Source organism: Lygodium microphyllum, chromosome 13 (assembly GCF_053477565.2).
Source record: "Lygodium microphyllum isolate KBCC chromosome 13, Lygodium_microphyllum_v1.1.10, whole genome shotgun sequence".
Classification (NCBI taxonomy): domain Eukaryota; kingdom Viridiplantae; phylum Streptophyta; class Polypodiopsida; order Schizaeales; family Lygodiaceae; genus Lygodium; species Lygodium microphyllum.
Window position 1 is genome coordinate 73003705 of NC_141147.1, and position 13528 is coordinate 73017232.

Below are 13528 nucleotides of genomic sequence, written 5' to 3' on the forward strand. Positions count from 1 at the left end.
CATGCAGAGAATATGTATTTTCCTATTCAAGATCTGAGGAACTAACGAAAGCACTTGATCTTAGCCAACTGCACAGATGAGGGGATAATCTTTGCCTCTAAATTGAGGGACTAGCTATCAATGTGTTTCCCCCGTACAACCCACCAAGTTGACTCATGCAAAATCAAGCAAGGATGCAACATAGGCAAGCCTACCATGAAGAGGTTAAGTCTAGTGGATGATTTGGATTCAAATGAAGATGAAAGCAAGGCTAGTGTAGGTGGACAAGAGACCAAGTATATTGAGAGTTCTCCAATGTTAACCAAGGGAATGGCCCTACACACCTTTCATTGTTTCATTTCATGTTCTTAAAAAAATCTGTCTCCATCTCTTCAACCTCTACCCTATCCTTCATCCAAGCCCCTTCCTCTAATTTATTTGGCAACCCCTTTCTACTACTATTTCATCATCTCGTCTTGAGCTTTCTTCCACTACCTAATTCATTCTTCCAATTCTCGAACCTTATTTTTTTGTCAACTCAGAGGGCTCTAATTCTCAAACCTTATTTTTATGTCAACTCAAAGGGCTCTAACCACTTGTTTGAGCTCAATTGAAACTATTATAATAAAAAACATGTTCTTTCCTAAAATGTGTCAACGTCCTTGAATGCCCCAACAAAGACCTAGTATTGGCCATGTGCAATGTGCAAGGCATGAGCCAACATAATCCAACCCTACCTCTTCCAAAGTGTTAAGAGCCAAGATAAAGTAAGATTCTCTTTCTCAAACTCCCTACTCAAGTCTCAAGTGCAACCTCACCTTTGCTAATCACTAACAATCTCTAAGTTGGTCTCACATTTCATTGCAAATGCCCATGGCAAAATGGTTATATATTTCAAACGATCTATTTGCACATGCGTGCGTGCAAGTGTGGGATGTCAAACAAATGTCTAACAAAGAGTAGGACAAATTGAGTGTTCTAGCAAGCAACAAGCCTGTCACACAATCGACAAGAAAATGAGGTGGAAGAATGTTGATGCAAACCCTTCGCAGTATGAAGCGTAGTATGAAGTAGGTGTTCAAATGGATATGAGATCAACCTTAACATGCACAGATTTGACAGGAATGAAATTTGATATTACTACCAAGGAGGAGCAACCAAGTACAAGGTGTCATAATTACATGCGCACAATGTGTAAATCTCAGCCCACATGTGCCTTAAGTAATATGGGAAAAACAATGTCAGGTCGAAAAAGAAGACATGTTACATGCAAGAAACCCTATTAAGGCACTCTTGCTGTAGATGAATCATATTCAATGCTAGCAAGATTGAATCATTGTCCATACATGAAGGGTAGTATAAACAAGATTGCAACATGCACGCTACCATCATATGAGCATATGAGAAACTCTTCACAGGGGTAAGAAAATCTTATTGATAGCTCAAGAGCATGACCCCCCAACTTAATCACCTTGTATACATATTTTAAAAACCATGTAACACCTTTCTGCGGAAGCTCCATGAAAAATTCATGTGGACTGTCCAACTTCCTTACACTTCTTTTGACTGGGATGTGTGCAGACATTAAGCCTGAATTATAAGCAGATTGTATCAGAGCCATAGAGTCTTTTTATCTGCCCATACAACCCATTTGCACTCCTAGGAGTCAACCTGGAAAACAATGCGACAAATATACATGATTTGGCTCTCCATCAACAGAACACCAGTTACGGAAACTCTGCAAGTTCTTCCAATTTCTGCCACAATGCTGCCAGTGCACTAGACAAGATGATGGCAGCTGCATGTTGCCAAGAGCTGCAAACCGACATTATACACATTAACTTTGCAATTCTCATTTAAATTTCAATCTCTGAACGTGAGATTTTGCTAGCTTAATCACATTAAAGCAACACGGAAAAGATCCAGTCAAAGTTTCAGTAAATGCACCAGAGAGATGTAAACAATAGATTTCCAGCAGCAGGACAATTGAAGGAATACACATAGCCAGAAGACCATGATGTGTCTGCATATGGTACTAGTGATGGTTTCACTATTCACTTTCAGAAACTTGCTAGACCATGCAAAGGTCATGAGCTACAACTGTTAAGCCCATGGTTTTAGATGGCTGTGGACATTTGCATGAGCCAAATACAGGACTAATCTACTACATTACAGAAATGGTTTTGATTGTGCACGTCCTTCATGCTTGTCTTGTGATTCAGCTATGCTTTTTAACCGCAAACTGTGGTGATACTCTTTGTGATTGTATTTCAGAGGACATTACTGCAGAGATTCTTGAACACCTTCACGAGGGTACAAGTGCCACAATTTGATAGCCCTTCTACTGGGATGGAAGGCAAGAAAAAATACGAAAGGCCTAACACTGGCAGCTTAAAAGTAACCCTCAACATATCAACTAATTCACCTGAATAAAATTAAGACCATTAATAACCTCTAGAAAGAATAAGATCGTGAATGTCAGATATGAGAAATGATAGTCTATCTGTTGCAAAGAATGTAAATTTCGCATCAAGGTGGCTCTTGACAAAGACAAAATCTATCTTCTAATACTAAGCTCCAATACCTGCTTCAAAAATACAAGGCCTTTTCCATATAGACTTCATCCTCCTACTGGTGAACCCTCTGGCTACTTCACAGAACCTCGTCCTGAATTCCACCATTAATGGACACATTTGGTAAACCAAAAAGGATGCAAGTGAATCCTTGAGACGGATGGTGGCCATCGTAGCTATACGTTGTCGTGATGCTATGCGGACACAGTGTAAAAAGGCATGGAATGCATCATCATCCGACTTCTTATTGATCAAGAGAGTCAATGTGATCTGAGTCATTAGTATTAGTGTGAGTTGCATGGGTTATCCAAAAATACTAGATTTTTGGATAATTTTAGCCTATTTTTTATACTATTTTTTATAAAAATCCGAAAAAGTTAGAAAAGCTTCTAGATTAGGATAGCATGCAAAAAGCAAGTTGCTTTTTCAGCTAGTTATGGGATTTTCATAAAAAATGATACATTGACGAAATTGCGCACGTCGCGATCCCTGTAAATAGGCTGAAAACTGCACTTTGAACTGAAAGAAGAAAAAGGAGTGATCTGGGAGATCCGTGACTAAGTGTCCTAGGGTTTTAACCCCCTTTTGGAGCTAACGGAGCCATCAGATTTGGGTTCCGAGCAGCAGAGAAGGAGCTGTAATTTTGATGCACGTCTTGTTCTACGAAGAAGCTCCAGGAGATCTAATGCCTGGAGATTGCTTCTGAGTAGTGCAAAGATTCTAGGTTCTTTCAATACATATTGATTCAGTTCATTGTGCTTTGTCTTTGTCGTGTTTACCTCTTGTCTATTCTCTTTCTTCTCTTCCATCTCCTATCTCTACTTCCTTCTACCTCTGATCCCTAGTGGATTCAACCTTTCGACAAAAACCCCTCCGACAATGTGCGAATGCTCTCCTGTTGTTGAGCTTGCTTGCAGCTTGGCATGTACCCCGGAGACTCGGTACAAATTTTATCTACCTTTGCATTGAAGATCCACTTCATACCAATAACATGTCTATATCGTCACTTCTCCACTAAGACACATGAGCGATCTCATACAATGGAGTCCAACTCCTTCCCCATTAAACTGCTAAAACCTCTTGAAGAGTAGAAGGAAAATTGTGCCAAGATAATCATAGAGAAAGGTAATGTCACTGGTCAGCTACTCTCTGTGCTGTCCTTAGAAATTTAAAGTGTCTAGGGACGGGGATGCAAAAATGGCCATTCCCTATGACTATGGCTTTGCCATCTTTATGTGTTTGGACAAGCTGCTACTCCCCTACAGTACAACGTCAGCCTTCAGAGACAAAGCTCTCACTCAAAAGTAGGATGCTCAAGGTTACCTGCCAGAAACAAGGGCCTCATTAAAGTTCAGAAGAGTCTCTCAGCATGCGCAAATAACAAGGGTGTGGAGATGGCAAGAAACCCTAGTAGTTTTATACTCAGTGTCTGCATTTTTGTGACCATTCTAGTCATCTACATTCACTTTATCAATTGCTAGCACGTCCAACGCAGAAGCAATTTCAGTAAGCAGAACAAACTTCATTTGGGATACAAATACTAGTAAGTTACAAGAACATTAGGCCAAAACGAGAAAGATTAAGTAATATTTGAGGGCTAGACTATGATTCACTTGTTTCTCCTGATTCATGGGATCAAGTTTAATCTTGCACTACAAAGCTAAGAAATATAGCAGGATGGAAAAGAAATGTAAGCAGCCACCACAATCAATCCCAAACCACAACAATTCAGTAGCAATGGGAACTGCTAGGAGACCAACAGTAGTTCTTGTGGCACGTCCACCCATGGAGACAGCTTTTTCACTAGCAATCTAAGAAGTAAAATCTGAAGAAGGCAACAATATCAGTTATTCCACAATCTCTGTACTATAAATGCATGTTAGATTCTAAGAAGTTTTGTAAAGAAGACCAGAACCTCAATCACCCCACAACTGAGTTATAAAACCCTACCCATAGTAACAGCACCTGGCCAAAAACCAGCTAAATTGAACGCAACATATCTTCATGGAAGAAGAAAACTGCTTTGAAGTTGCTCGCTGATCTACAGGAAAGTACCCACTTCCTTCAAGGAGCTTGAACTCAAAAAGGAGGTGGCCCACCCATTGTGTATAGCTCTTCCTTATGCCCATGATCTGCCCTATACACACTAGTCATCTCACATTATCTTTGTTGCACATTTAGAACACAGCATATACTGCAACCCATTTAGTGTCACCAAAAGCAATCAAAACAATATGAACAAACATGTCAACTACAGCTTTCTTATATAGCAATCTTGCAAACTAAAACTGGGCAAAGTAAACGAGTGTGTTTACACACACTATCCTTCTCTTCCTAATGTTACTAATTCTAGTATGCAATGTGGAAACCAACAATCAAAGAACTCATTGCACATCAACTGTTATTAATCAAGGTGGAGCGCTATGGGCTAGGCAAATTCTATGTCATTATGCACTTTGAACACTTCTGTCATAAATTTTCTCCTCTAGTGGGCTTCTCCTTTCTCCAATTTAAAACGAAAACGTGGAGATTGAAGTTTTTGCTGTTGCCAAGCTAAATTTAAAAGAGAACGACCTGATCTATAAACTAGGTTCATGTCATTCCATCAGCAACTTTATCATATAAAACTGAGTTAGCACTTTCCTTGACAGAAACACACTAAAGTTCTTGATCAGAAGCCCACTCTAACAATTAAGCCCATAATCCTCACAAACATGTCTCACTCCAGTGACAAGTTTACCTGCTTGTTTCTCGATCCTCATCTTCTGAGTCAAGATTCCACTGCAGAGATGATGTCCGACGAAAGAGAATCACAGGCAGGTTAGATACTTGACTGTTACAGACGTCACAGAAATTATTGCCTTTGATACTAAACCATTTAATAGCACAATCCTTGTGTGCTAGAGTTAAATCACCCTTGCAAAGGCATTCCCTCTTGAAAGTTTCATTGCCTTCATTCAGCTCCATCATGCATATTCTGCAAAGAGCTTCTTCCTCAGGCACCTCTTTCTCATCTGGAATAACGAAAACATAGCTTAGTAAATTCTGATTTTGACATCGTGGATTCTTCCTCACGAAACAATGCGAATGGTTCTCGCCAATGCCACAACAGCAGTATACTAGCTTCTTTAGATATTTTAACAGGAAACACATTAGGCATATTGGAGTTCATTACAAACAACAGCATCATAACTGAATCATAGCACTGAACTCTGTATTTTAAAAGTAGCACAGCCGTGGTTGATGGTGTAAATGGAAAAGCAGCAACAGAATGTTTTCCCAAAAGTCCCCACACACTGTACAGCATAATTTAAGCATACAGCCAACAAGAAAAGTCCCCACACACTGTACAGCATAATTTAAGCATACAGCCAACAAGAAGCACAGAGAGCAATCTGACCATCAGCACAGCAATTTCAAAACCTCCACAACCTGTCCACACATGGAAACGAAGTCCAAGCAGCAAGCCTAATGACTGCACAGTTTTTCCAAGCAATGCACAATAGCAAAATCAGATCAGTACAGCAGTAGGAGCTGAAAACTTCAAACATGACATTACACAACCCCCTTAGCAACTAAATAACTTCTGCTCTTCAATCCTTAGCTGCAAGCAAGGCAATGACATACAATCCTATTAGCAACTACACTAATAAAGGCTACAATGAACAAGATTTCTCAATGTACAGTCATGTTGATGGAATGAACCGTCGTCGTCCCACAAAAGTGCCCGCACGGTGTAGAATACAACTTAAGGCAAACAGTCAAGGATCATAGAGGGCAATCTGTCCACCACCACGGCCCCTTGAAAACCTCCAAAAAACTGTCCACACGAGGAAACAAGGTCCAAGTAGCAAGCCTGAGGGCTGCATAGTCTCTCCAAAAAAAGTACCAACAGAAAAATCTTGAGTGCACAGTTTGGAAGCAATGAAAGGAACATAGAGATACAAAATCACAGAACATGATGGAGAAACAAAACTCAAATCTGACTAAAATGAACAGGAAAGAATGCTGATACAACATCCCCAGTATGTGTGCCTTGACATGTCAGTGAGGGGCGAGAGATGAAAAATCGGACTGGGAAGAGAGGGAGAGACGAAAATAGTGGCTGGAGATGACTGCAACAGCATGTGGAGGGGAAGAGGCTAAGCACAATAGTGGGGCACTGGAAGACAGAGACTATAAATAGCCACAAGGTGCAGCAACCGGGCTACATAATCTGAAGTGATCAATCAACTGGTCAAAGGGGTCAAAAAACAACTGAATGGATCAGTAAGTGGCTGCAATGCAAAGTGTCTGATTGCCCACAAAAAGAGGCCAAAGACTGTCCCACCAGCATGCAGGAACATTCATCTAGCACTAGAAAGTACCGCCCATGCAGGAAATGTCCACAACAGGCAAAACAGAACTGTCGAAGGATATAGCAGAGGTCCACGTCTACTGTTGAATAGGTCAGAGACTGCCATAAACAAGGCAAGGAAACCCAAATCCCACCTAATGTGACTGATGAAGGCAACTGTCACAAGGAAGAGATTGACAGACAAAGGCAGAGCCAGTTAAGTTTTTTGATGCGGACAAGTCCACTCAAAAGTTTGGAGCAGCCTCAAACTCTAAATAGCAAGTAAAAAACATAAGAGCAAGTATGAAATGGCTTATCTTGTTTCCCCCCCGTCCCCCACCCCCCACCCCCCGCCCCCCCCTTCCCCCCCACCAAAAAAAGCTTTTTCAAACAATGAAATTGAAGCTCAAGCTTGTGCATGGGTCAGGGCAATTGCTAACTTGTATTCCTGTCCTGCTTGGGAAATTAGCATGGCAACTCTGGAGCACTGAAACTAGCCTTCTCTACTGCTGGTTTTCTTCTTTTCCTTCTCCAATTTCACCTTTCCCAGGGTCATCCATCAAATTCCTAACAAGGACCAAGGACAAATCTTCTTCCTTCATTTCAGAGCATTGCATCACATCAAATAGAAGTGAGTATTGTGTGCCATCTATGTCAATGGGTGTTAAGGAGACAAGGTTGGATTTGTCGAGGTGTGGCTCTTTTGAAGAGTATAGCACCATGAGAACCAACCCTTGCTTTGCCACCACTCAATGCTCATCTTTAAAATTTATTAGCTCATCAATTGGATCTTCTCCTCTATATATGATAGTAGCAACCATTGGAGTTGTATCTTTTCATCTCTCTCCTCCTCTATGGGTAGAAAGTGAGATGTAGACAATTTTTCTCCGGGAAATTTAAAGGAAAGTGAATTAAGGACACTTTTGTCAAAGGAAATGCCTTAGATTGCAGAAGATTCCAAGGCAAAGTCAAGGAGAGATGTTGGGCAGGGATTGGACCATTTGCCCCTTGATTTTGGGCACCAATTTACTGCTGGTTATGATAGAGTTATGGGTTTAAAGACTAGCCTACTGTTTTGGTCAATTGTGAGTGTCTGGAACCAAATTGGAAATAGAGCACTCACAGGTTTCAAGCTTGAAACCAAAACTAACAGTGGTGATCTCTCTCCGTCTTTGAATCAGCCACAAGCTATTTGGCAGCCATTCTTGATAGTTTTTCAGGAATTCAACCAACCAAGGAGATTGAAACTCAAGCTTGTGCATGGGTCAGGGCAGTAGCTAATCTCTTTTCTTATACTGCTTGGGAAATTTGCATGGCAGTTTTAGAGCACTGATACACACCTTCTCTATTGCTGGTTTTTTCCTTTTCCTTCTCCAATCTGAGCTTTCCCTCATTTACAACTGAATTCCTTCATTGTCACTTTCTTGCTACTTCTGTCACAAAGAAAGTTAGATGTAGCCAGTTTTGCTTTGGGACATGTTTTGGAAAGTGAATCCAGGACAAATTTGTAAAGGGAAATGCCTTGGACTGTGAGAGGATTGCAAGATGAGAGTCAAGAAGAAGGCAATAGGCAGGAATCAGAGCATTTTCCCTTGGATTTTACACACCAATTTATTGTTGGTTTAAATTAAGAGTTTTGGGTTTGCAGGTTGAGCTACTGTTTTGATCGTGAATTGTGTCGCCTGGGAGACCAATTTGGGACTAGAGCACTTATAGTCTTCAACCTTGGAACCAATGTTAGCCAATTGTACCTCTTGAAAGCCAATTCTCCATTCAATTAAAGAAATACTAAAAGAGGCAAAAAAATTCGTGCCAATAAATGTCTCTATGATGAGTATGAGCATTCTAGCTCCCTTTGTGAGTTATTATATTTGTTGAATTTACTGTTGCCTAATACTCAAGAGGCATGTCGGGCTTCACTTTCTTGTTATAGACAAGCTCAATTATCTAGAAGTCACTGGCTGAATTTTTAGGTGCATTCAAGGTTATATCAAGATGCTTGACAGTTCTATGAATAGTGTAGTGGAGATGAAGACTAGGAAAGAACCTTAGAAGCTTGCTTCAACACTTTTGATGGACAAAAGTATGTTTTCTTGTGATTTTGTCATTTTTTAATGCATGCTGATTGGCTATTTTTATTTTTGTCCGAATTTTCACTGATGGTTGTCAAGCAGTGTGCAGCAGCTGGGAGGATTTGATCCTTGGATCAACTAAAACTCATACACCCACCTCTACCAACAAGAGATTAAAATTGTTACTAAAGATTTCTACCTTTCAAAGAGCACATGAAGATGTTAGAACCCTTTTTGAGGATCATGCATTGAAAGTATATCAAGCCGCTTTCTTAGAGTTTCCTCAATTTGACCCCTAGGAGGTCTCCTCAAGCACTCCAAAATGGAAACAAGTACATTGCTATACCTAAGCTTGGTACCCATTGCAGGGCTTCTGTACACTAGTAGCCAAAGTCCCTTGCAATATGGGTCTCAATCTATCCACAAAAATGGCAGCTTTTAGTAGGCCCCATATCTCATTCCATCCAATGAATAAGTATCCAATTGTTCCTAATATAATTTATACAACCTTCATGGGGGAGATGGCTCTTGCAAACAAGCCATGTACTATAACAAGGCTAATTTGATTGAAGAAAAGAGATTCTCTCTTCCTCTTTTGACTCAACTTAAGGCTCTCAAAAAAAGACTTGCAAACATTGAAAAATAGATGCTCCAAATATGACCTTAAAGCCATCATTCAAAATATTTGGCCCTAATTTGATAACATAATCCATGGCATACTGCGCTTCCATATCCTTGACACTAATCTAGTCCCTTATATGGTGGCATATATGAAAACGGGCTAACATGCAAATACTAATTGACAAAATAAAACATAATAAGATTGAGCATGAAAGAGTAATGAACCACAAGAGATTGCAGCCTAGAGGCTTGCTAATAGAACAATTTCACATCGGTGGTTTTACAAGAGAGGCACACCTAATATGTGGTTTTTCAAGAGATCAGACCTACCTAATACATGTGTGAATATGTTGCTACCAGAATGCAATATTTCACAAAGACTAAAGCCAAGAAAAGTTTCACATTTTAGGGCATCAACTTCAGAAATATATATCCTACAAAATCTGGTTCCCATATTTCAAGGATGTTTTGCTAGCCACTCACATACAAGAAATGCTTCATCAAGAGCTACTCTAAAGGACTAGATGAAAAAAACCATTTAGATAATTTCCATGTGCACATATATATCTCTTTATACTTACATTTCCCAACAATCCCTTCCTCAATGAAAAGGAGGCATGAGCCATGATAAGTATAGACTTGCTCATGAATAGGGCAAGCATTGCTTGAAGGCTCACATGCTCCAATGTTGTACTAAAAATCCATCCACTAAAAAACTCACGTATATAATCTTGAATAAAGTCCTCCACTGCTATAAAGCCTTTGAATGTGCTAAATTAGAAATAAGACCAATGTATCAACTCTCCCTCATCCCAACCTTCTTCCTAAAGTAATTAAGGGGGACTTCTCTCCTACAAAGTTCTAGTCAGCTTTTTGAAGCATTCTACTTGGCTTTCACATCTTCCATAGCGTTTTTAAGATCACCATACCCAATCATCCCAACCTTCTTCCTAAAGCAATTAAGGGGGGACTTCTCTCCTACACAGCTCTAGTCAGCTTTTTGAAGCATTCTACTTGGCTTCCCACATCTTCCAAAGCGTTTTAAACATCACCATACCCAACAAATAAATCTTTCAAGGTAAATACATATCTTTTTCAAAGCTGTAACAGAAATCTTGCATACATTTTGTGGCTTCAGGGCTGCCTCCAAACAAGGAATCCTTGCTGCAGAAAATGACTCAAATTAGCCCTTTCTTGTCCCTTGAGCAGACAAGCTAATCCTTCTAGTCTGCCATCATAATGTTATCATACCACTTTGCAAGTGAATTGGCAAATCAGCCTCTTCTGCTGTTGCTCAGCTGAAGATTTGTCCAATTGCAACCTCCCCCCTTTATGCCCTCAATCAGGTGGTCACAACAGGTGTCCAACTTCGATCTCTTCTTATAGATCCTTCATCTATCTCTGTTATGCTACCTCTTCACTCTTCCACTTTGTTGCCAGTAAGGATTGAGAATATTGAATCTGCATAGTTCTACCACTCCAGAATGTTTCTAACTCAAATATTAACCCTAGACCTTTGATCAATCAAAAGATAGAGCTTCCTTGCATTGCAATAAACCAGCTGACTGCCAAAAAATATCAAACGTGAAATTACAAACGATTAAAAACAATATTGACCTCCATCAAGAAAGAGTTTTCATTTACTTGAAGCTATCCATACTAAGTAAGCAAGCAGACACACTAATGGTGAACCTGTATCAGAGTCCTTGCAGGCTGAATGTTGAGAGGCTGCAGAGATTAGATTATTAGTGCTCACGTTGCGGACGACAAAGACGTCTGACTGGTGTTTGAAGCTCAGACTGCGCAGTCTCCGCATCGTGGGGAGAGACATGGACCTATCCATCTGCGCAAAGCAGAAAGAGAGGGATTGGTATTTCCAATAAATATCAAGAACCTGCAGGTCAAGAAAAAGGAGGCTGCTTCCATGCCATGTGTTCTACCATGTCATGTCTTAAGGATTTACCGTTGCAGGTCAAGAAAAATATCAAGTCTTAAGGATTTACCGTTGCAGCCTGCTTCCATGCCATGTGTCCTACCAGCAGCTCTCTGGAGGGGGCTTCGAAGGATTTCTGAGAGGCTAATTGCCGTGACCGGGGCAGGGAGACGGATTGGAGAGGCGGTAGGGCGCGGCCAAGGCCTGAGGGTGTTGGGGATAAGGGATAACTAGCAGGGGTGTGGGGGGAGGGGCAAAGGGTAGGGTGAGGGAATTTCTGATGGGAGGCGGTTCTGGGAGGTCTGGGGGGAGGCGAGGGCTCATGCGCGAGGGAGGGCAGTGGAGGGGATGAAGATGAAGATGAGGATTAAGGAGACGGCGATGATGCTGCTGCTGCTGATGATGATGATGATGATGATGATGAGGGGGGCCCTGCAAGTCCAAGTGGAGGCTGGTGTCATATTCCATGGCCCCCGCTTTAAGCAGGCGAAAGACAGAGAGAGAGAGAGAGAGAGAGGATCAAGAACAAGGATTGAGAGTGTGTGAGAGAAAGGAGAGGGTCTAGAGATTGGGAGGGGGGGAGATGCCTGCGACGAGCGGACCTGTCGATGATTTTTTGACGTGGGCGGTAGAGCTTTACTAGTGAACGTTCACAGAAGCACCAGAAACGAACGATTCAACGATTGATGAGAGCCGGCGTGCGGGGGGGAGAATCCAAATCATCATAAATTAATAAAAACATCCATAATTCAGTATTATCAATTTATCATTTGCTATTTTCTATCTCCTTTGATGTGACGTGTGACGTGCCTCCCATTCGGGAAAACTCCTTCCCATCATCCCGCACGTGGCGGAAAGACGAGTGACGTCAGCCAGCTCAAAGCCCGCCGCGTGTTAGCCGCCGTCCGGGCCGCGGTCAACTTCGCTATTGAATATTTGTAAAAGTTCCGATATCCATTTCTACTTTTTATTGTAAGACGGTTTTTTGATAGGAAGTTCATGTGAATTGTAAGACGGTTTTTTGATAGGAAGTTGAGGAAGCTTCACATCAAAGGTTGTACCAACCTTCAACATCGGGTTGGGTCCGCTCGATGTTCACCAAAAATATTTTTGGTATCCCATCCAAAATCAATGTTCATGAGAAACATTTTTAGTAGCAAATACAAAAACCTCCAACTTAAAATTTTGGAGAGGTTTTTAAACCAAATTATATTTATTTTCCATTTTTTTAATTGAAATTTTTGAAAGTTTCTAGGTTTTCAATTTTCTTCTTCAAAATTTGAAGGTTTTTCCTTTTTATATTTCACTTACATTAAACCTCGATTTCCTGTAAGTTGAAAAAAATCGTTTAACTCAAATTTTACAGGGATTCTCGAGTCTAATTATATATGTTTATGTTTACAATTTGTATCATTATAATATTTATGAAGTTGAAAGCTCTAGAATCTTTGCTTTAAATTTTGAAGGTTTTTTAAAACTTTTGCAGTTCATTTTGCATTAAACCTTAGTTTTTCATGAATAAGCCACATTTTCTACAACAAAAGTGTTGCTAGCCCTGAAAACTTCATGCGTAGGCATCACTTTTTATTTATTATGACCATGTAGCCCACCCTTAGAGCCTATTGGGAGAGGGAAGGGGAAGACCACGTGGTTAATTTATATAAAAGAATAAAATATAAAAGATAAAGAACATTAGGTTATTAATATTACAAGAGTAATTGATTATCAAAAATACTACTTAACATTAATAGTATGTACTATATAGTATTAACATTAGTATATGTATATTATTATAGATACATATATTATATTACTAACATCACATATTAATCTCATAAATATTATATAATAGGTGTTTCTCACTGGTGTTCTTCTCACACGTTGCATTGGGATTTAAAGCATTAACATTAATAATACTAAGGGCACTTCAAGTCCTAATGCATGTTTCATGTGGCAAGAGGATTCATGGGTGGTTGAGTCACACAAAAAAGAATTGTGAGAGACTCCAAAGCTT

General features: G+C 40.2%; 1 protein-coding gene across 4 annotated transcripts; it reads right to left on the minus strand.

Annotated features, from left to right (window-relative positions):
* Positions 1 to 1220: 1220 nt before the first annotated feature.
* Positions 1221 to 11864, minus strand: LOC148026764 (uncharacterized). Of its 4 annotated transcripts, none has more exons than XR_015692886.1 (5): positions 11585 to 11864; positions 11274 to 11424; positions 5293 to 5566; positions 4503 to 4689; positions 1221 to 1794 (listed from the first exon to the last, which is right to left on the minus strand). XR_015692886.1 is itself a non-coding variant. In XM_087691251.1 (4 exons), the coding sequence occupies exons 1-4, from the start codon at positions 11606 to 11608 to the stop codon at positions 1707 to 1709; spliced, it is 537 nt and encodes a 178-aa protein (XP_087547377.1). In that variant the 5' UTR covers positions 11609 to 11852; the 3' UTR covers positions 1221 to 1706. The 4 variants fall into 4 exon arrangements, 1 of the variants encoding a protein (XP_087547377.1); XR_015692885.1 differs by having other exon boundaries at positions 1221 to 4377; XR_015692887.1 differs by having other exon boundaries at positions 1221 to 4377; positions 4503 to 4684; positions 11585 to 11860.
* Positions 11865 to 13528: the final 1664 nt, after the last annotated feature.